Source organism: Eriocheir sinensis, chromosome 63 (genome assembly GCF_024679095.1).
Source record: "Eriocheir sinensis breed Jianghai 21 chromosome 63, ASM2467909v1, whole genome shotgun sequence".
NCBI lineage: Eukaryota > Metazoa > Arthropoda > Malacostraca > Decapoda > Varunidae > Eriocheir > Eriocheir sinensis.
The window spans coordinates 8,684,702-8,708,019 of NC_066571.1; the positions used below are offsets into that span (position 1 = coordinate 8,684,702).

Sequence of the window (23,318 nt, forward strand, 5' to 3'; positions counted from 1 at the left end):
CTCTCTGTCTGTCTTGCATGGCTCTTTACTGGCTCACCTGGAAGCCACTGCCCTGCACGGCCTCGTTGGAGTGGAAAAGAAGCTTCACTTGACTGCCACTTGAGATGATGGGTTGAGGCAGCTGCTTGCCACACAGCTTGCCATCACTCAGCCACTGTACCGGCGCATGAGGGTCAGTGTGCTCGGCATGAGACACCTGGGAGGGAAGTCACAAAACAAACTTTCCATTCAGAGTTTGCTCAACACAGATTCAAGTTATAGAACTCACACAACCCACTATGTCTTCCAAATACAGTACTAGGCAACAAGCCCCTTGACAGACTAAAAGAGTTGGTTTCAAAGGAGACAACTCACCTCCACATAGTCATTCTGGCAGCTGGTGCTTGTCTCTATGTCAAACTGTGTGGTGAAGGTGAGTACAGCATGGTACCCAGCTGGAGTGTCTATCAACCACTCACACTCGGTGTTTGCCTCATAGTCAGATGGGAAGTTTTTAGACGAGAGATTTCCCGTTTGCCCATGGAAGTTACCTCCACAGCCTGTTCGAGATGTGTAGACATGTTTCATGAGTGATTTAGAATTACTTGAGCAGTTTATACATAGAATCATATTTGACATAAGGCATCTCTCTCTCTCTCTCTCTCTCTCTCTGTATCTATCTATATCTAAGAGTGTAGTTTTTATTTCCCCACCTCTAATATGTCTGGCAGCCACTGCCCTGAATCCCTGTCTGGTGGTGGAGTCGTCTGTGTGGAACTCCACCAGCAGGCTGTTGGTCATAGAGCGGCCAACATTGCCGGGGTTTTCATTGCCAGTGTAGCGACCCAACATTGGTGATGAGGCATGTCGGCCATTATACACTGTCACAAAGTCATGGTGGATGGCATTCTCAAGGTCAAAAGATGTAAATTGGAACTGAAAGAGATCAATAGGAAGAGTCTGAGGTAATTATCTCAAGAATAATGCAAGGTGAGATTATAATATATACATGTAACATAAAAACATACTGTTTATAAAGAATCCCTGGTAAAATAACTGCCAAATACATTACATCAATCTGCTCTCCTTCGCTGTAGCGGAAGAGCCAGGAACAGTGGGCATTGTTGGGGTAGTTGGAGGGAAAGTTTGGTGAAGTGATGACGTCCTGCGGCCCATGAAGCTTGCCACCACAGGGACTGATGGAGTAATTCAGGGTCCAGTTGGGGTTTTGAAGTCCATGGTACCTTGACTGATGGGTAGGAAAAAGAAGTCAAGGCACACGTTAATTAGTAATGAGTATTATTAATTGATTTATTTGTTATTAAAGACCCTAATTCCTGAAGAGTTAGGGTGGAGGAGTTAAAAAGGCACGAGTTATATTCCTTTTACTCACCATGAATGATATTTTGTGGGAAACAGAAAAAGTACTCCTAATGCTCATGTTTCAGGGATAACTGATTAGTACTTACAAACATACTTAATAATTTAGTAACTCCAATTTCTATTTCAAATACATCATTTGGAGAACTTAAGAGGAATAAATAGCTGTGAACAGTGTATGACTTTACAAAAAGATCTGAAGTTTGAAGATACTATGAACATTTTTACTGAGGTGTTTTGCAAACTGATCAAGAAAAAGCAAGGTATTGTGAGCTGCCTCGTGACACTTGACTGTGGCTTAAGTTTGCCATCAACCTTTATGAAGGCGATCCTGAGGGTGTGGTACGGCACGACAAGCGTCGGTGGCGTGGTGATCTCGCAGAGCAGCTTTATCGTCTCAGGCTCGCCCTCGTTGTCCACTGAGGTGAGGTGATGGCACATGATGCGTCAAGAGAAAACAATGAGTATCTAAAGTGAAGAATTTTATAATTGTTCATCTTTTAAATGTTTTGAGATCTGTGGCTGAGTCTTGTCACCTCTCCACCATACTATAAGGTTCTCCTTATTCATGGACAGTGGTGGGCACCGCTGGCCGAAAAGTAATCCACTAAATAAAAAGTTACTGTCATTCACGATAAACTGCTAAACTTATAAAGAAGTTAGTGGAAGCTAACGCTAACCGCTAACTTATTTTTATATGAATTTAGTATTAAGGCTCTAAAACCCGTTAAAACAGACCTAGTGACCTGAAATTTCAATATGTTGTTGCTTAGACAGAGATTTTCAGAGAGGTATAGCATGCCAAAATCAGCTGATGATAAAAGTGTACACAAATAAACAAATTAAATTCAACATACACTTACATTACCCTAAATTACCAAAAAAAGTTTCCCTAATAATTGTCCAATTACCCAACTTCAAGGTGTAATTTACCCCAAAGTGGAAGCCCTGGAATTATTGCGCCGTGTGGCTCACCTGGTGCTGTGTCTGCCCACAACGGACCAAAACAAACCAGTATGAATTTTTTAGGAGACTTTAAGTCAATGGAGGAGGAATCACATTTAGCAGAAGCTAATTGGTCCACTAACTGTTTCCAAAGTTAGTGAAAATGCTGATCAGGTAATGAAAATGTTAGCTTTGTTAATTAACGGTTAGCCGATTTGCAGAACCGTGCCCACCACTGTTCACGGATTACACGTTATTCCTCGATGCAAACACCATTCAAGTGCTTTAATTTCTATCTATTGATTGACTGATTTCTTTTTTGGGAGGGAAGGCAACTTCCATAAGTCACAAGTCATCAGTCAGTTAAGTCAGCCAGGCTTCACACTTCATTGTGCTAACTTGAGGTGGTTTATCCTGTATTTATGGATTGTAAGAAAATTATCCATAGGAAAAATAATTCTAACCATTAATCAACACTGGATGAATAATAAACATTAATAAACTAGTTGGCAGTTATCCAACTATTTGTAAAAGTGTGAACAAAAGGCAAAAATACCTCTAGTTGTAAAACTTCTCCAAACTGACTAAGTATGCATTGCCAGTGATTGCAGCACAAAACACTGCAGCTATTATTCCCCGACTAGTTGGATTAAGCATACATAAAAATCAATGATCAAACAGGGCAGGCATGCTTACAAACCTCCTTGAATTATAAGACCATCAGTGCAATATTGAAAGTTCTCAAAATGGCTGAAGGAGACCACAAATGACGAGTTTGCGGGGCTTGGGTTGTTCAGCGTCCAGACACAGAAGTGCGTGAGGCCCGTTGAGTTGTCTGGAGCAGGGACAGACAGCTCCCCGCCACCAGCATCAAGGTCTCCTCCACAAACTGCCAGGGAAACACAACTGGAACTTTAGCATTCAGCAGAGGTGCAGATGAGAAGTTCAGACATATATCACAGCAGCCGCTATAAATAAAATTCGCCTGTGCCACTAATGGGCTGGAACTGTCGAAGAGACCCCAAAAGGCAGCCTACCGGCGCTACTGGCAGTAAAAAAAAAAATAATAAATAAATAAATAAATAAATAAATAAATAAACACGATTACAACCAAGAGGTAGCGGGTTGTGTGTGTGTGTGTGTGTGTGTGTGTGTGTACCTTGAGGATCCTCTGAGGTCCAGCGAGCCCTGAAGCCCCGGGCGTTGGAGTGTCCTCGCGTTGTGAATCTCACCGTCATTGAGTTCTGGCTGGAGTTGTAGCTTGGATTGTTCTGTAAGAATGTGCACCTTGTGAAACACTAATGAAAACTATATTCAGGAATGTATTTATTATCACCAAAAAGAATGGATGGAATTATTTTGACACATGATGGAAGAAAATGTCAATGTCGTGACACATCAAATATTTCAAGGCAGCAGTGAAGTAATTTATATTTTACGACATTCCTGCTGGATAACTATCGGACACAGGTACAGCTTCCCTCCACCTCTAAATAAGTCGACAGATGGGAGACTGTGGTAGTTTGCATTATCCAGTGGTCTAAAAATGAACCAGAATTTTCAATGGAGGTTAGAAAGAATCATGGATGGGAGGGAAGTTGGTAAATATAATCCAATCTGCGAAGCTATCATGTGTGCGTTCTCCTTACATCCTCGTGTAGCCTTGTGTAAGAATATAAATACATATGTGCAGTGTTAATGGCGACACAGATTTCAAACTCACCAGGCGATCGCAAATGGTGGCCATCGATCGTGGAAAAGTTCGGGCTCCATTGAAGATCTTGTGGAAGAAAATGATTTGAAAAGAACAACACATTTTCAGAAGGAATTAACAAATGTAAAAAAAAAAGTCAAGGTCCAAACTCATATGCAGCCAAGACACACTGAAGGGGCTATTACACTGGGCAAACTTTCCGTGGATCTTCAGTCAAACCACAATTTCCGCTAGCGTGGTTCTCATTTGTTTCTTGTTATTGCTGCTGCTGCTGATGATGGTGAGTAATACCGTCGTCCTTCAGTGAAATCTACCGTAGCTTTGGAAGATCATGGACACATCAGAAAACCACGGAAACATGAGAACCACGCCAGCGGAAATCGTGGTTTGACTGAAGCTCCACGGAAAATTTGCCCAGTGTAATAGCCCCTAACATGGACATAGAGTACTGGCAGGCGAGGGGTTGAATGTAATGAGGGAGTGCTGGAACGGGGAAAACTGGAGAAAATTGGAGAAGTGAAGGGACAGGGGAGCATCTGTGATATAGATAGATGGGTAGACAGAGAAATTTTTATACTAGAGGCTCCTTATACCATTCAGGTGGTGAGCAAAGGGAGCGTTACCTCACAGCGCCCCATCAGTGTTAAGATAGATATTTAAATAGATAACCTTATATATATGAGCGGGGAAATAAGGATATTGAACGAAAAGAAAAAGAAGATGAAGCAGCAGATGAAGCAGAAGAAAAGGAGGAGGAGGAAGAAGCAGAAGAACCAGAAGAAGAAGAAGAAGAGGAAGAACCTTAAACACAATCTCCATAAATTTCTAAGAACCAGAAGAAGAAGAAGAGGAAGAACCTTAAACACAATCTCCATAAATTTCTAAGAACCAGAAGAAGATGAAGAAGAGGAAGAACCTTAAACAGAATCTCCATAAATTTTCTAACTCAAAATAACAAGAGATCCGTGACGCCACCTTGATGTTGTCTCGGCAGCGATGCGTTGGTCCTCTGCCTGGAGCTCTATTCTGCATATCAAAGTCAAGGAACTCCAACTTGATCCTCTTGCCAACGGGGCCTATGATGATCCACTCACACTGGCGCCACGAAGCATAGCCGTGTGGATACCCAGGCGAGCGGATCTCCCCTTCAGGCCCGGATACTTCTCCACCACACACTGCGCCAGACACATGGGCATCAGAGAGTTATCCAGCAAATGTATCGTAAGACTGTGCACTACCAACTCTTTTTTTCTATGCATATAACAAGGAACCATACAAGTGAATATCTAGAAGGAGGAATTTTCCGTTCAGAGCATTGCATATTAACTTGTGACCTTGATGTAAACCTATGGGAACAAAAACAGCCACACTTATAAAGACACTTATAAAGACACTTATAAAATCAGCTTTGAGAACCCCCCCTTAAACAATCTGATGCTTTGTATGCTTTACGGAAACCTTTCTATTTGCATCCTCACCTTCTGCGCTCATGTTGAACAGGATCCTGAAGCCTTTTTTGCCATCATTAGTTCCAGCCGTGAAGGTGACATAAGCTCTGTTGGAAGGCGTTCGGATGGGACCCACCTCTTCCGGGGATCCGCAGACAGTCCTCAGCACCTCACCTATGATTCAGCCGTGAGAAAGGGTATGAGTAAAAGCAGGTGAGTGAGTGAGTGAGTGTCTATACTAGTATGAGAGATGTATACACCTTAAGGATAATCCTGAGTGAGTCATGTGCATCTTACCAATGATTCAGCCGTGAGGAAGGGTGTTAATAAAAGTGGGTGAGTGGATGAGTGTCTTTACTACCATGAGAGACATAGGCCCATGTTCTTAAACTTTTCGATGCTCAAGCAAACACATTTGACAAAGCTTTCATAGGAGTTTAGCGGCTTTCCAGAGGTGTTAGTTTGACAAGGCATTTGGGCTGGTATTATTAGACACCTTCGCTTCTCACATCAGCTATTTCTAAAGGTCAAACAGTGGGTCAGTCGGGTTCTAATGAGTGTTTCTTCAGGTTCAAGGTACAGAGGAAGGCTCAAACTACCACCTGGGTCATAAAACTACTCCTGGAAATGCCCACAACTCCTACGAAAGCCTTGTCAAATATGTGTTCTTGGGCAGCGAAATGTCTTATGATACAAACCTTGATCTCCTTTTAAGCCTTTGGAAATAGACCATGTAAGAGTCAAAAGCATCTGAGAGTACTGACCATATACACTTGAAAGGATAGTACCGAGTGAGCCCTATGCACTTAACCCGTCCACTGCGATTGGAACGAATTTGGCTTTCGCTGGTAGCCTGGTAACATACAGTCCCAGGTCTTTCTCTGCCTCTGTGGTGGATAGTGGAGTGTTTCCCTTGTGGTACTGGTACGCTGGATATCCCCTACCAAGGTGCAAGACTACATATTTCTTCAGTGAATTGTATCAGCCACTTTTTGATCCATTCCTGAAGCTTGGTGATGTCTTCTTGTAGGAAATCCACAGTCAGGGGTTAAGTTCCATCTCCAGTGTGAGGAGGCAAAGGACCACATCAAGAAAATCAAATGAAGAAAAGTTGTGTGGGTACCTTAACTACCTCAAGCAGCTCACCTGTGGCATTCAGGTCTCTGATTGTCAATAAGCCGTTGGTGGTGGTGCAGTTGCTGTCAGGACTAGATATCTCCACCTGCGGGAAGGAGGCTGTGAGGTAGTGGCCTGCGGGAGCGATGATTGTCCACGTGCAGTTCAAGTTGGCAGCGTAAGGCGATGGGTATCCTGGCGTGGTGATGGTTCTTGGCTCCATCACAGTGTATGTTCCCCCACAGACGTCTGACGTGTGAGGGAAGAGAAAATATCCTTTGAAGGGATGCAACACAGAAGATGAGATGATGACTTACACACATGATACTCCCTGACTCCACATATACTCAGGCGTACTCTGAACACAAGGGCAGGAAAGGAATATATTCATAGCTTTATAGTTCTGAAAAAAGGCTGAATGAAACAATAAATAAATATTTGCACAATTTGTATATGTATGTGTCCTTTCAGTTGTGAGCAGATGGGAAAGATATCTCTCATAAATTCTGTCAACCACTAAAACAATTAAATGGCATTAATATATACAGAATCATAGTTATGGATCAAAGGAGATAGGGGATAGGATAGGATGCAAAATAAATAAACCAAATATCACCAGAAAAAATGGCAAATATCAGGGAAAGCTGGAAAGTTTTGTTTAGTCGGCGCAACATCTGTGGTCATATGCCAGAGAGAGACAGGAGGGGGAAGGAATTATAGGAGAAGGGAACAGATTCCAGGAGACGGGACACAACCCCCGATTAATACCTGGTACCCATTCACTGCTGGGTGGACAGGGGCGTAGGGTATCGGAAAAGCCACCCAAATTTTTCCACTCCACCCGGGAATCGAACCCGGGCTCTCTTGGTTGTGAGCCGAGTGTGCTAACCACTGCACCACGAAGCCCCGCAAATATCAAGGGACTAAGCCACAATTGTTGGAGCTAAAAACACACAGAGCAAACAACTGCACCCCTTACCAGTTGCAGCCTTGGCTTTGAAACCTATGTGGTGCAGTGTGAGGTTATTGAAGTAGCGGACGTAGAGCACATCACCGCTGCTGTGAAGTGTGTCTGGCAGGTTGGTGCTGCAGAACTTCCCAAGCAGTGGCGACAAAACAGTCCCCCCATCACGAACCTCCACGAAGGCTTGGTCACAGGCGCCGCTGCAGGGGGTGAAGCAGTTTTATGAAGAGGTACAGATACACAGCAGGAAAACCTTAGGGTGTGGGGTGTATGTGCAATGCCAAAATTTAATTACGTACGGGAAAAATAGAAATTAGGGAGAAAAAGTAGTTTTAAGTATTTTTAAGTAAATATAAGTATTGCTGGCATTACATATGTCAGAAGAGTTACATTTCTCTTTGTGTTTTGATTTCATACACTTGTATTTAAAAGCACAAACATGCATGTGGAAATTCAACCCAAACACTGAGCATGCCATGTTGTTCTCAAGTCATAGGAAACAGGGCCAAATCATCATCATCATCATCATCGTTCTCTCTCCTTATTCACCGTTAATACTGTAGCTTGCACTTCAATTAAAGCCGTTTTCTCTTCATCAAATACTTCAGCTTTGTCAATAAAAATGTTCAATACTGACAACCCTTACTAAGGATACTTACATGTAGCTCGGGATCTGAAACTGTCCCTCAAAATTCAGAGAGAGAGACTTTTCTTGGGGTGCAAAGATGACCCATGTGCACTCGGTGTGGGGGTCGGGAGAGTTGGGATAGTTGGGGCTGGTGAGCGTGGCGGCAGTGAAGTCTGGCGTGAGGCGATGGGTTCCTCCGCAGGCGTCCGACACCTCGTGATAGGTTAGCTTGAAGCCCTAAAGCAGTGATGTGTCTAGTCAGTAGGAGGTTTTATCAACTATATATAATTCCTCACAAGAAACCCATAACACAGAACCCTCTAAATAAGTTACATCTCCATGGTAATAGGTCAGGAGTGTTAATTTGCTCCATGGTACCACTACTGATATGGCTTCCTATTGTTATTATTTTATTCCTGTTGATTTGTGCGTCATTACTGTTTTCTAGTAAAGCCACTCGTACTTATAAAATGAACAAAGATAATTTAAGTATGTTTTGGCTGCTAAACACTTCTATTCAACAGCAAATAACACTTCAACTGCTGTAATACGTTTAATTTCAACCATTTCATATCTAAAGTAATTCATCTTCATGGGTATAATCTCTCACTTCAGCCATCTCATCTCTCTCTCCATCATCTCCACCGCTGTAACTTCTTCCACTTCTGTAATCTTTTTCCTCGTCATCACTCAGTGCTGCTCCTTCCTTTTTTTGACTCCGTCCTCCTCCTTCTCCTCCACTGTTACCTCTTTCGGCATTTCAACCTCTCTTCACCCTCCTCTTTCACCACTAATGCAATCTCTTTTTCCTTCACCACACCTATTCCTTCCATCAACACCAATACTTACTTTCTCCTTCTCCTCCACTGTTACCTCTTTCGGCATTTCAACCTCTCTTCACCCTCCTCTTTCACCACTAATGCAATCTCTCTTTCCTTCACCACAACTATTCCTTCCATCAACACCAATACTTACTTTGTCTGTATCTATATTGTCAGACACAAACTTGAGGCGCAGGGCATTGGAGGAACTTTCCATGGGCTGAGGGATGGACACGCCACAGAACTTGCCGCCCTCCAGGAAGGGAGAAGATTGACTCTCTCCATTTTTGATCTTGAAAAGCAAAACAAAATATGTAAGGTAAGGAAATGGCAAATTCTTGAAAATATACCAGAAACATTGCTCTCTGAATATATTAAAGTTTCATGATAGTAATATTCAATTAATCAGTCAATCAATGTGGGCATATACTGGTGGGTGACATCAAGAGCAGTTTAAATGATTTACACCATATTATGCATCTGTGTAAAAGGCAAGAATAAATATTAACACTGTCCAGCAACAAATCACTTCAGAGAGACTCCTTGCTGCCCCAACACCTGTCTTGATCATTTATGAAAGCCATCATAGTTTCAGGTGGCCTTATAGCTTCTGCTTTTTTTTGTAAATAAACAAAACAAAACAAAAAAACAAACAAGCAAAAAAAAACACCGGCAACACACCACCAGGTAGTCCCCTCCACATTGCGGCGTTGAGTTAGTAATCTTGAGCTCAGAAAACTCGAGGCGGATGGTCCTCCCGACGCCCACCCTCAGCACCCACTCACAGTTCTGGGCGGGGGGGTAGTTGTTGGGATAGTTGGGTGAGGCGATGTAGCCCTCAGGTTGGTGCAGCGTCCCGCCACACACTGGAAGACACAACACAATAAGTCATCCGAGATATTTTTCAGTGACTGCATACCTCCCCCCTCCCGCGCCCTCGCTGCATGTGACCTTCTACTCAAGTTCATCCCTTCACTGCAGCGTCCCACCACACACTGGAAGACACAACACAAGTCAACTGAGATATTTTTCAGTGACTGCATGCCTCCCCCCTCCCGCACCCTCGCTGCATGTGACCTTCGACTCAAGTTCATCTCTTCATCTTCACTCTTTCTTCCCTCGTGCAGGTAAACTCTGGAACAATCTTGGTTCATCTGTATTTCCTCCTGCCTACGACTTGAACTCTTTCAAGAGGAGGGTATCAGGACACCTCTCCTTCCAAAGTTAACCTGTATTTTGGCCACTCCTCTGAGCGCTGTTTGTGGGAGCAGCGAATAGCGTTTTTTTTCTTCATTCTTGCTTTCTTTTTTTTGCCCTGAGCTGGTTCCTTTGTTAAAATAAATAAATAAATGAATAAAAATAAAAATGTATATATCCTCCCAAGGATGTTTTTTTTCTCTGGGAATTCCTTCACATGTGGAACTTCCTCCCTGACTTCGGTATTCAAGCAGCAGTGTTGATTTCTTTTTGACTGATAAACATCTCTCTCTCTCTCTTTTTTTTTTTCATTTGTCTTTAATAATTACTGGCAGTCCAAACATTTGCATTGAGTATGTCTTCTCAGCTTCTCCATGTGTTATAAATGCATGACTCAGCAACCAGTCCAGCACACCTTTCCACCCTCACCTGCACGTGCCGCAAGATGGAAGCCAACGCTCTGTACGGACGAGTCTGTGAGGAAGCGAATCTTCATGAAGCGTCCACTTGAAGTGAACCTGAAGGGCAGCTGGTTGCGCCGACATAGTGTGTGCGTCTTGTTCCAGTTCCTCTCTCCCCCAAGCCCTGAAATTAGTTACACACACACACACACACACACACACACACACACACACACAGTTTATTAGTCATGTTACGTTAAGAGAAAACTAAGCTATACAATTATTCAAACATTCCAAACATTGAAAACATACATATTAGTGGAATTATTATTATTCTGTGATTTTAAATTTCTCTCACTTTCTCTTGCTAGAAGGAAAGCACACTAGTATGGATTGTAAAGGTCTGTATGGTCTGTGTAATTTCCTTGTGAATGTTAATTTCAATGGTCTGGATATAGCAGCTCTGCCTAACTAGCCTTTTGCCCATCACTCACAGGTCTCTTTTCTCTTGCTAGAAGGAAAGCACACTAATATGGATTGTAAAGGTCTGTATGGTCTGTGTAATTTCCTTGTGAATGTATATTTCAATGGTCTGGATATAGCAACTCTGCCTAACTAGCCTATTGCCCATCACTCACAGGTCTCTTTGCTGACCACCTACAGCGTTGAGTGTTGTCCTCACTGCCATGAAGTCCTTGGTTTGATACACAAAATATACATGCCAAAGAGAAAACTTCTAGGTATTACAAGACACTTTGCCTTCTCACATCAGCTACATCTGAAGGTCAAAGGGGGGATCAAGCAGGTTCTAATGAGTGTTTCTCTATGCTCAGGGTACAGAGGAAGGATGAAACTACCACCAGGGCCATAAAACTACCCCTGGAAATGCCCACAACTCCTACGAAAGCCTTGACAAATATGCGTTCTTGGGCAGCGGAATGTCTCATAATACAACCCATATGTTCTTACTCCTAGTCTAATGGATTCACTTGTCACAGTTTATCAAGTCATGAGCATCGTACACGAACTCACCGTCATACACAAGAATACGATCGAAGACGCAAGAGGATGACTCCTCAAGAGTGAAGTACAATCTAATGGAGACTCGTTCATGTGGGGTGGGTGACTGTATGACCCACTCACAGTTCAGGTTGTTGGCTGGGGGTTCTGGGAAGCCAGGGTGGTTGATCCCTGTATGGTACGTGGTGTTCACTGTGACCAGGTAGGTACAGTTGCTGTCTGACTCTGTGGGGGAAGTTGCTCTGTTATGAGACTATCACTGGAGATTTGTTTTCTCTCGTGTCTCTTATGGGAATCCAAACCAAAAGAAATGTTAAGCTGTTCTCTTACTTCGCAGAAAATATGAAATGATCTAAATCTCTGTAACTGTAATAACTTCCTACATTAACATGGTAGCAAGGTCAAGAAAGAGGAGGGAAAAAAATAGCTTCAAAGTGACTTGCAAGTGAAATAGACTACATGACATGAATTACATACCACTGAAGTGCTGCTGTTTTTAACATTCTCAAAGTGAAGTGAAATTTACACCCCCATGTGGGACTCACCTGTCTCCTGAGTGCCTACTTCCCCTCGGGTGTAAACAGCCTCATAGCGGAAGCGGAACCTTGAGCCCTTATGGAGGTGGTTGGCATTCAGCCGCACCAAGACGCTCCTCCCCCTGGACACGATGGGCTCCGTGGGCAGCTGGTGGCCACAGAATGTCCCCAACACTGGGCTGAGTCGTTCCGAGCGTCCATTGTAAATCTATTCACAGCAATGATAAAGAGGAATAACATGCATGTGTGTAATTTCTAAATAAAAGCTGATAAGTTGAGAAAGCCAGAGATGGTATAGCAAAACATATATTTACTGCTTTCTTCAACTACTGAAGAGAGTAGGAAGCCAAGCACTAAGAAAGTACTGCTTTTCTTGGTGTCTAAGAAGCACCTTTATATAACATGTACCAGAATTTTCAAGGCTATCAATGTAAAGTATTTTCTGTATTACATATACTTGTAGTTGAGGATCTTTCTGTTAAATTGAGGCAGAGAAGATTGAGATGGTTTGGACATGTGAAAAGGGCAGAGGGGGGCGTGTTGAATGAGGTGGAGGCATTGATAGTTGAGGACCTTTCTGTTAAATTGAGGCAGAGAAGATTGAGATGGTTTGGGCATGTGAAAAGGGCAGAGGGGGGCGTGATGAATGAGGTGGAGGCATTGAGAGTTGAGGATCTTTCTGTTAAATTGAGGCAGAGAAGATTGAGATGGTTTGGACATGTGAAAAGGGCAGAGGGGGGCATGTTAAATGAGGTGGAGGCGTTGAGAGTTGAGGATCTTTCTGTTAAATTGAGGCAGAGAAGACTGAGATGGTTTGGACATGTGAAAAGGGCAGAGGGGGGCGTGTTGAATGAGGTGGAGGCATTGAGAGTTGAGGACCTTTCTGTTAAATTGAGGCAGATAAGATTGAGATGGTTTGGACATGTGAAAAGGGCAGAGGGGGGCGTGTTGAATGAGGTGGAGGCGTTGAGAGTTGAGGGATGACAGCCAGTGGGAAGGTCTAAGAAAGTGGAGCAGATGTGTGATGGAGGCTATGAATATATTGGGAATAGAGGAATATATGGCATAAGATCAACAGATGTGGAGGAGAATCATCACCCATCCAACCCCACCTTGACTGGGAAAATATGGATGTTAAACGACAATGATGATGACATATATTTTTAGTTTATGTAGTTTCAAAGAGGCTCTATTATCACCAGACAGAAGTGTAAGCCAGTGCAGAAAAATATATGTATCATGGGACCAGTGGTGTAGTTACTGATAGTGCTACTGACCACAAGGGATGCAAGACACTCATCGTCCACTGGGTCGCCCTCCACATCCAGGTCAAGGAAGGTGATGGAGACGTACGCGAACCACGGCACATTGATGGTCCACGACACATCCTGGGAGCCCATGTAGCGTTGAGGGTACAGTGGGGACACAACCTCACCCTCAGTTCCAGACAGTTCACTGCCAAACACTGCAGGAAGGGGAAAACATACCTCTTGAGTCACGAGTCTTCAGTGCCTGCGATGGAGTGCTTCACCTGGTCCAACGTACCTCCTCAAATGTTGCAGAAGGGAGGAAGTGTCCATGCATGTTTAAATTGGCATAAAATTATCAATTCCCATACGAGTGTTGCTGTTCAGTCCAAAGTAGCTGTTGTTGTTTAATTAAGTATCTCAAGCGACGTAATAATCCCACAGTCTTGAAAAAAAGAGACCAAAATGCTAAGTGGTGTAGATTCTGCTGTTCAGTCACTACTCACTAATGCTGTAGGAAGCCAGGAAGCCTCGACCACCTGCTGACACACCATCCGAGCGGAACTTGAGCCACAGAGTGTTGTGGACAGTGACGGAGGGTGGCAGGGTGGAGCTGCTGGAGGAGGAACAGTTGTGGAGGAGGAGGGGACCTGCAGCATTCATCTCATGCACCTCCACATAGTCCTGGTTACAACCGCTTGACTCCTCCACGTCAAAGTCGATAAAGTTGAGCTGCAGACGATTACCTGAGGAACGACAAGAAGCAGGGAATGATCAGTCACTTGGGTGGAGAGGGAGAGGTAATTCTTGGTAACAGTCAATAAAGGTCTGTCATGCATGTGAAGTCTTTTAAACACTGAGGGTCGTATAATAAGACATTTCGCCGTCCAAGAACATATATCTGACAAGGCTTTCATAGGAGTTGTGGGCATTTCCAGGAGCGGTTTTATGATCCTGGTGGTAGTTTGACCGTTCGTCTGTACCATGAACCTAAAAAACACACTCATTAGAACCTGACTGACCCCCTCTTTGACTTTTTTGATATAGCTGATGTGAGAAACGAGTGTCTTGTAATATGACCCTCAGAATGGTTGGTCTTATAGGTGAACAGATGCTGCCTCCCCTCACTCACCTGGGCCCGCCACAATGGTCCACACACACTCAGAGTTCAGTGGATATGGATCAGGGTAGAGGGGACTGGCCAGCTCTCCTGAGGCTGATGTCAGGTCGCCCCCACAGGTGGACGTGAAAATACTGTACGTTGCCCTGAGGTGATGAGACGACACATAAATAACATCTCTCTAAGTGGGTAAAGATTCAAGGGACCAAAAAATGAGACTGGCGTACACATTTCCTAATTCTTACTTTCTTATTAGCAACATTCAAGATGGAAAATTACTTATGATTATTAATTCAGTGTTTCCCCAGGTTTTTGTATTACCCTCCTAGCTGACACAGGTGAGGCGACAGTAATAACGATGATGATGGTTACCTATAACTCTTTTGTGGCAGCTCACCTGAAGCCCACGAAGACACCTTGGTTGCTGACGAGGTGGACGGTGAGGTGGTTGGCGTTGGAGACGAGAGGCCGAGGCGAGGAGGAGCCACAGTAACGGCCGCGCTGAGGGGAGTCCAGCAGGGCCCCATCTAGTACCTGAAATACCCGAGTTGATTCCTTAAGTCGTATTACTAAAGATTTCGATGTCCAAGTTCACACATTTGACAAGGCTTTCGTAACAATTTTGGGCATTTCCAGGAGTAGTGTTATGAGCCTGGTGATGGTTTGACCCTTCCTCTGTGCCATGAACCTAAAGAAACACTCATTAGAACCTGACTGATCCCCTCCTTGACCTTTAGAAATAGCTGATGTGAGAAGCGAAAGTATCTTGTAATACTAACCTAAATAGTTGACTGCTGACAAAAAAAATACCCACCTTACAATAGCTGAACTCATTGTGATGCGGTAAAATCTTTCCATGTGTCAAGCCTGCCTCCTCCCCTGCCAGATCATTCTTCACACTCCCCCTGCCTAATGTGACTTGCTAGGTACTTAAGATTGAAGCTAATGAAACACACTCGTACTGTGAAGTGGACTGATATTTTTGTCCACAACTGTGCCTAAGTATATGCTGTCTGGGTACATGTGAAAATTAACCATATTATTTCAATCACTCCCCTAGTATTTCAAATGAATATTGTTGCCTAAAAGGAGGGAGGAAGGATATGTACTAAGAAGAGGTGTAGAGATGGAGGTGGAGGGGAGGAAGGACATGTACTGAGAAGAGGTGTAGAGATGGAGGTGGAGGGGAGGAAGGACATGTACTGAGAAGAGGTGCAGAGATGGAGGTGGAGGGGAGGAAGGACATGTACTGAGAAGAGGTGCAGAGATGGAAGTGGAGGAGAGGAGACCAGCTGGAAGATCAAAGCGGACCTGGAGATGGTGTGTGGAGGAAGACAGGAGAAGGATGAACACCAGGGATGAGAACGTATATGATTGTCAAAAACGGGAGACTCACAGCCCATCCAGCCCCATAAGGGAAAATATGGATGTTAAACAAAAAGAAGATACGACTGTGAATAGAAATGAGAGGAAAAGATTAGAGATACGACAGTAAACTCTGAATCTTACGGAGACATAGTCGGAGGTGCAGTTGTCGTTACTCTGGTAGCCGAGGTGGATGTCCATGTGAACGATGTGAAGGTGTATGCGTGAGCCTGGGGAGAACCATGATCAAGAGTAACGGTAAATACCATGTCATGAACGAGAGGGAAACTTTATCAAGCACACTGGAACAAAAATGGGAAACTAGCAGAAATAAGACCGCATCAAAAGGTTATGCCATAGATTATTCATAATGGAAAATACATGGCAATCACCTTCCCAGTCCAGTTGTATGAAGAAAGATGAAATAATGAACAATATGCTAAAGTGGCTATCGAAATGTTTTCATATTCATCTTCAAAATTGACTTGTTTTCCGTGCAGGCTGTGAAGGGAAACAGCAGTAAAGTTTGAGAGCACGGAACTGTCCTGATTAACATGACTGAGGTGACACTGAAGACCAAGATGACATGGGTGTCTTGGGTGGTGTACAGAAGTAATATAAGTAGCAGACACTTGCCCTCTGGTGCACTGAGGTGCCATGAACAGTTGAGGCCAGATGTATAAAGACTGGGGTAGTTGGGAGAAATCAGCTGGCCACTTCCATCCAGGTCCACAGATATGGTTGCTCCACAGCCCTGCAACACCAGCACATGTCTACTTACACTTTCATTTCTGGACAGACAGAATCTGGCTCTGGGGCTTTGACCTTCTGAGTATGAAAATGGGAATGACAAGTTATAACGCCTAGGTAAGGCTGCCTGCCCCACACATGGTGGTGGGTGGGCGATGGGGTCACCACTTTCCTCCCCAAGTGTTATAATTCATGCACTAGTAATAAAAAGGACTGCGTGGGCAACTGAGACAGCTCTTAGAAGACAATTACTGACTTTGACACATAAAACAATTGGAATAGAGATTTTAACTGTTATGACAAACAATTACCCTTTTGTATTTAGCTGAAAAGCCCTTGGAGGGTGCTTGTCCATCAGCCTTGAGCCTCAGGGTGAGGCTGCGGCCAGTGGAGTGCAGCTGAGGAGGCAAAGAGTTACCGCAGTGTTGGAGGAGCAGTGGGGCATTGAGGTCCTCACCATCGTATACCTGGATAAGGGAAAAAGTGTGAATGAGTGAATATTTGCATGAACACTGAATAAGAATGTCACCGTATGATGAACAGAGTGATGAAGTCCTTACAACAAAGACAGCAGAATTGTATGACATTAAAAGTTGCCACTCACCATCACAAACCCATCCCCACAGTCTTCTGCTGTGGACCGGACATTAAAGTCGGTGAAGTTCAGTTCAACCACATGAAGTGCATCCACCTTGATGGTCCAGGTGCAATCGCTCCCATTGTTGTAGTTGTCAGGATAATTTGGCGTGTGGATGGTGCCTTCAGGAGCTGTGAACAGCCCGCCACAGCCTGGTGATGTGCAGTGAGATTAAGGAAAGGATCATGCAGCTGGGCGGCACATCGGTACAGGCTCCTGATGCAATAGCTGAGTCTCTGAGCCTTGGCCGGGAACCCCTTAGCATGAGAAGCAGAACCCTCCTCTATCTTTTAAGATTAAATAATGACATTTGAAGCTCAGATCACATGGAAAGCTATGCCCATCAGAGGCTTACAAAGCTATGCAAAAGCAAATAAAATCAATAAATATATCTTGCATTTTAAAATGGAATGAAAAACAAAATTGCCCAACAAAAACAAACAACAAAAAAAAAATAAATAAAAGGGGGTGACCAATTTTTTGTCTTGATACCTCTGAAACTTAAAAACCAATAAACAAAAGTACATAATAAACTCAAGAGAACAGCACAGTGAAGTGAGGACAAACCATCATGATGACTGGTATAGGAGATGCTAAATCCCTTTCCCCTCACAGACTGGTCGCTCTGGAAGGAGACGAATGCACGATTCCCTTGTGAGGAGACGGTGACGGGGTGTAGCTGGTGGTGGCAGAGGGAAGTCAGCAGAGGGGAGTTGCTGTCCGAGCCTCCATACACCTGGTGAGAGAGTAAAACTTAACTCGTCCGCTGTGATTGGTATGGATTTGGCCTTCACTGGTAGCCTGGTAACATGTAGTCCCAGGTCTTTCTCTGCCTCTGTGGTGGATAGTGGAGTGTTCCCCATGTGGTATTGGTGTGCTGGATATACTCTCTCAAGGTGCAGGACTTTACATTTTCTTAATTGAATTGTAGCAGACACTTTTTGTTCATTTCCTGAGCTTGATGTCTTTTGGTAGGAAATTCGCAGTCAAGGGGTTAAGAGTGAGGCAAACACAATCTTGTCACCCTCAACAACACTCGCCAACTAGCTAAACACACACCTCATGCCATTACAAATAACATCTGCACATTAAGCCTGTGACACGTGAGCTCTGCATAGCTACACAGGGGTATTCAGGGTCATATATGAGACATTTTGCCGCCCAAGAACACATACTTGACAAGGCTTTCGTGGGAGATGTGGGCATTTACAGGAGTAGCTGTATGACCCTGGTGGTAGTTTGACCCTTCCTCTGTACCGTTAAACTAAAGAAACACTCATTAGAACCCAAATGACCCCCTCTTTGACCTTTAGAAATAGCTGATGTTAAAGGCAAAAGTGTCTTATAAAACCGACCTCAGAATCACATACCCTGCAGAGCTACACAGTGAACCATCGCACTAGTCACCCAGACACTTGCTCACACACGTTTTACAGCCACAGACGGACACACTGCGCCACACATCACACAGTTCCAGGGAAGAGGATGAATCACCAGCACTACACACCAAACACACACTATCATGGATGGAGCACATTTTACGAAGTCTTCAATCACACACCGACTGGTACTTACATGCAGGACGTCAAACACACAGTTGCCAGCGCTCTCAATGTCTATTTCATGGATGGTGATTTCAATTCTTGTCCCTGGGTCTGTATGGATGTACCACTCACACAGCGTCTCCCTCGGGTAAGCATTGGGGTATCCAGGGCTGTTGAAGTTGCCTCGAGACTTGGTCAGCTCTCCACCGCAGCCTGTTGGGGGTCACATTGAAGACTGGGGTTTGACAAGGTTTTATAGTATAGTGTAGTACAAATGACTCCTTATACCAGGCAAGGAACTGAGTGTGTGGAGAGGGAATGTGGGAACAAGGAAAATTGGAGGCTCCTCTGCATGGCCTATGGGATGAGAGGTCATTGGAGATATGGATGGACAGACAGATACTATATTACAAGTTTCCTAAGTATAGAGAAAAGGTTTATGGAAGGTACATTTTTTGCTATTCAATATTTTGCACATACACAAATCAATATACGCAAACTTTTCCTGTACCTCTGTCCAGCACTCACCATTAACAATCCACTCCAGCCTGAAGCCATTCATTGCCACACTCATGTCACTGACAAAGTTCACCTCCAAAATGTTGTTGCGCGGGGAGGTGGCAATGGGTGGCGGTGGCCGGCGACAGTAGTGCCCCAGAAGAGTCCTGCTGCCTTGCCTTCCCTCAGCCTCACGCACCTGTGGAACGGCGTGGTCAGGTGGTGTCCGTGCATGTGTCTCACTTTTGGGTAGAGTTTGTAACGTCTATTCAAAGTTACTGCCTGCCTTTCATCCTAACTTGACAAATCATGCTTCGGTTGACAGGAGTGTAATACATGGATTTCTTTTCTTCTACCTCTCTCGTCATATATCAGGTATGTTTGTGGTTCTCCTCATGCTTGAAGAAGTAGGTAATGCATGATACTTTTCAGATACAGATCTCTTAAGTCTAGCTCAATTCATTCTTCCCAGAAACAGTGAAGTTTCACAATGGTGCTGTCCACCAGGCCCTCACAGAGAAGCAATCCCACGTCTCCTCCAAGATGTATTAGCACCCAACAGTCTGCTCACTCAGTAAACACCAGCAGCACCATCACAGGGGAAAAGGCAATACTCCTCCACAAAACAAGAGAATGGCAGGAGCTATTTAATATTTACACAGGGTACCCGGGTGCTACAGGCAATGTTAAGGCCATCCAACATACCTCCACGTAGTCGTAGTAGCATTCGCCAGTCTCTTCGTTCATGTGCTCTTCCAAAACAAAGTCACTGAAGGAGGCGTTGATGCTGTTCCCTTGTGGCGCCTCAATCACCCACGTGCAGTTGCGGAGATGTGGGTATGGATTAGGGAAGTTAGGAGTGGTGATCACTCCTCGTGGGCCCTTCAGAACACGGTTACAATCTGTGGGTGATATGCTGTGTGGCGTAACTTGTAAGTAGTGATGAAATAGCAGAAAATGAAAGCATTTAAGTTGATGTGGGCGATGTCAGGCAGTGTGATTTTTGATGACTGGAAGTTGAAGTAATGGAGGATGGGTGTTACTGGATTACAGTTTGTGGGTGATGAGCAGAGATGCAAACATAAACCACACAAAAAGTGAAAAAATCCCAGACATCAGCAACACTTCCAGCTTTCAACTGAGAGCAGCATCTCTGTGGACCATTTTTCAGGATGTTTCTCCACATAAGACAATTGATAAGGTAATATAATATTTTCTGGACATTTTATTTCCTTTTTTTGCTTACTTGTGGAATAGACAGCCTTGAAGCCTCTCCTGTTGGAGCCTCCAAGGTTCTTGTACCTCAGCCAGAGGGTGTTGGAGGTGGAATTGATTGTTATCAGGCCCTGGGTCTGGGAACAGTATTTTCCCAGGAGACTTGCATCATGAGTACTGCCATCTCGCACCTGTTACAACAAGGCACAGTGAGGAAAAGGTACAAATCACAGGAAATAAGTAAAGGAGAGAAAGGTACAGAGGAGCAAGGAACAAAATGACCAATTGAGACTCAGAGACGGGACCACATGAGTGTAGCTTGCTTCCTGTATATCAAAACTAAGTAAATACAACTAGGTAAATACATGCACACACGCACACACGCATGAACACAGACACACACGCACAAACACATTCCTCTTCCAACCTCACCTCCACAAACTCATAGTAGCACTGGAAGGCTTGTTCTAAGTCCATGTCTGTGAAGTGTAGCTGGATGGAGGAGCCCTGAGCCACCCGGATGGTCCAGTAGCAGTCGCTGGCGTGGCTGTAGGGCTGAGGGTACCCGGGGGAGATGATGCCCCCGTTCTCCCCTGTCAACGCTCCTCCACAGCCTTCAGAGACAAAAATGAGTGAGTCCCAGCTGCAGGATTACTCAGCAGGTTGTGTCGTTATTTGGTGCATTTTAGTTAATTATCTTGACTTTTCAAGATATAAAAATTTCAAGCTATTAAAATTTAATATACGCACATAAAAACTTCATCAGTGAAATATAAAAAATATCCATCACAGACTCCAATTCACATGATTTTGGTTTAAAACAAAGAAGGGGTAAAGGAGGAGGAGGAGGAGGAGGAGGAGGAGGAGGAGGAGAAGGAGGAAGAGAACAGGGAGGAGGAACAGGAGGAGGAGGATGAGGCCAGTGGTACCTGTGGTTGTTGCGTCCCACTGTAACTTGAAGCCTTTGTAGGACACAGAGTAGTCGGTTGAGAACTTGAGGTAGAGTTGGTGACTGTGGGAAAACACGTCTGGCACAGTGGTGTTCATGCTGCACAGTTTTGTTAGCAGCGGTGAAGTGAAGGAACCACCATTCCTGAGGACAAGAGAGAAGCGTTGGGTGATAACGACAGAGAGGAAGGAGAAGCACATCAGGCATACACTTGATTAATGCATCTTATAATAACTCGCAAAGTGAAGAGGTGTAACAATCCCGAAAGGAAGGCAGAGGAATATGATTTTCAAGAGAGGGATGAATGAATGAGTGAATGATCAGAGGACCTGGTCTCTCCAAACCCACACACAGCTTTACATCCTACCTGATTTCAAGGTAATCAAATCCACAGTTAGACGTGTTCTCCATCTGCATGTCCAAGAAGGTGAGGCGGATCTGGTGGCCCTGAGCGGCTGTGATGGTCCACTCACAGTTGCGGTTATGTGGATAGTTGTCAGGGTAGTTCGGGGAGGTGAGGATGCCCGTCTCAGTATGGTAGTGTCCCCCACAAGCTGCCAGACAAGGATAAGTGTGACGGAACTGTTTAATGTATACTTTCTTAATGGTCCATGCAGGATAAAGATAGGGAGTTCTCAAACATATGATCAAATACGAACTATCATTCATACACAGAAAATATATAAAAACTTGGGTTATTTCACCTCACACACACACACACACACACACACACACACACACACAGAGCTCCGATGTGCAGTAGTTAGTGTTGTTGGTTTACAATCGAGAGGTTCTGATTTTGATTCTCAGAGCGGAGATAGATGGGCGATCTCCTTTAAACTGTGCCCTCTGTCCGCCCAGCGATTAATGGGTACTGGGTGTCATTTGGGAGTTATGTTCCACCTCCTGAGTGTGTGGGTGTGATGTGAGGTTCCAGTTGTACCCAAAGACTAGTGACCTGAGCTACAAACTCATTCAGGGAGGATACTGGCTGGGGATCACGAGTCAAAGGAGCGATCAGATCATGGTGCGTTACCCATCCACACATTCACACACAAGCTGTATTAGTAACATAAAACAATGACAATATATCTAATTCAATTCAATATAGTATGGGTCTTGCTAACAACTGTGTCTATAGAATTCATGTTAATGCTGTATTTTTTAGTGAACACAGATGCAATATCCATTTTCATTTTTTTTTTTTTACAGCTAAGGAAAGAAAAGACGTAAAGAAAAATATATATAAAAAAAAGCCCACTACTTACTGCTCCTTAAGACATAAGACATTACGTATACGAATTAAACACTGCATGATTGAGTCACCTCGAGAAGCATCTAGGCCGTGATACACAGCAGAGAACCCATCATGATTGACACTTTCATCCGAGTGGAAGTGGATGGTGACCAGGTTGTCGGTGGATGTCATGATCGGCGGTGCAGTTGAGCCACAAAATCGACTGTGAAAGAAAAGGCCTTGTTCAACTTCAGGTCCACAAGGATTGAAATATTACCGTCTCAGGAACACGCAACACAAGAATCAAGGCTTTACTGCCTCCTTAAACACTTACTTTACGAAGATGTGTAGGTCGAGAGAGAGGCCCCCCACCTTATAAAGTGACAAGATGCTAATATATCACACAAAGGAGATGGTTAACAGAGTGAGATGAGCTCTGTCCCTTAGCATCATAAAAACAGAAGGATAAAAGCATTACTACTGAACATTCACTTTACGAAGATGTGAAGGTCAAGAGAAAGGCTTCACTTATAATACAGTAACATGACAGAGTGCTAATATATTGAAGAAATGAGATACTTAATAGAGTGAGATGGCTGAGAGGACA

At 44.1% G+C, this 23,318-nt stretch overlaps 1 protein-coding gene across 1 annotated transcript in view; it reads right to left on the minus strand.

Moving 5' to 3' along the window:
* The window catches only part of LOC126986977 (cubilin-like), a 111,020-nt gene that overhangs the window by 13,388 nt on the left and 74,314 nt on the right, over nucleotides 1-23,318 (minus strand). Inside the window, exons 23-57 of the mRNA XM_050843552.1 lie at nucleotides 22,801-22,934; nucleotides 21,842-22,028; nucleotides 21,455-21,618; nucleotides 20,958-21,139; nucleotides 20,557-20,716; nucleotides 20,016-20,212; nucleotides 19,341-19,509; nucleotides 18,844-19,025; nucleotides 17,836-18,004; nucleotides 17,236-17,420; nucleotides 16,943-17,098; nucleotides 16,518-16,635; nucleotides 16,026-16,111; nucleotides 14,914-15,050; nucleotides 14,529-14,662; nucleotides 13,903-14,142; nucleotides 13,427-13,614; nucleotides 12,159-12,357; nucleotides 11,626-11,838; nucleotides 10,622-10,777; nucleotides 9,677-9,861; nucleotides 9,150-9,287; nucleotides 8,206-8,411; nucleotides 7,562-7,746; nucleotides 6,613-6,831; nucleotides 5,497-5,640; nucleotides 4,994-5,193; nucleotides 4,028-4,084; nucleotides 3,464-3,575; nucleotides 3,005-3,193; nucleotides 1,675-1,778; nucleotides 1,052-1,228; nucleotides 693-915; nucleotides 355-539; nucleotides 38-196 (exon numbers count right to left, since the gene is read on the minus strand). Of these exons, the coding sequence (XP_050699509.1) occupies nucleotides 38-196; nucleotides 355-539; nucleotides 693-915; nucleotides 1,052-1,228; nucleotides 1,675-1,778; nucleotides 3,005-3,193; nucleotides 3,464-3,575; nucleotides 4,028-4,084; nucleotides 4,994-5,193; nucleotides 5,497-5,640; nucleotides 6,613-6,831; nucleotides 7,562-7,746; nucleotides 8,206-8,411; nucleotides 9,150-9,287; nucleotides 9,677-9,861; nucleotides 10,622-10,777; nucleotides 11,626-11,838; nucleotides 12,159-12,357; nucleotides 13,427-13,614; nucleotides 13,903-14,142; nucleotides 14,529-14,662; nucleotides 14,914-15,050; nucleotides 16,026-16,111; nucleotides 16,518-16,635; nucleotides 16,943-17,098; nucleotides 17,236-17,420; nucleotides 17,836-18,004; nucleotides 18,844-19,025; nucleotides 19,341-19,509; nucleotides 20,016-20,212; nucleotides 20,557-20,716; nucleotides 20,958-21,139; nucleotides 21,455-21,618; nucleotides 21,842-22,028; nucleotides 22,801-22,934 (5,839 nt within the window). The remainder of the gene's footprint in view (nucleotides 1-37; nucleotides 197-354; nucleotides 540-692; nucleotides 916-1,051; nucleotides 1,229-1,674; nucleotides 1,779-3,004; nucleotides 3,194-3,463; nucleotides 3,576-4,027; nucleotides 4,085-4,993; nucleotides 5,194-5,496; nucleotides 5,641-6,612; nucleotides 6,832-7,561; nucleotides 7,747-8,205; nucleotides 8,412-9,149; nucleotides 9,288-9,676; nucleotides 9,862-10,621; nucleotides 10,778-11,625; nucleotides 11,839-12,158; nucleotides 12,358-13,426; nucleotides 13,615-13,902; nucleotides 14,143-14,528; nucleotides 14,663-14,913; nucleotides 15,051-16,025; nucleotides 16,112-16,517; nucleotides 16,636-16,942; nucleotides 17,099-17,235; nucleotides 17,421-17,835; nucleotides 18,005-18,843; nucleotides 19,026-19,340; nucleotides 19,510-20,015; nucleotides 20,213-20,556; nucleotides 20,717-20,957; nucleotides 21,140-21,454; nucleotides 21,619-21,841; nucleotides 22,029-22,800; nucleotides 22,935-23,318) is intronic.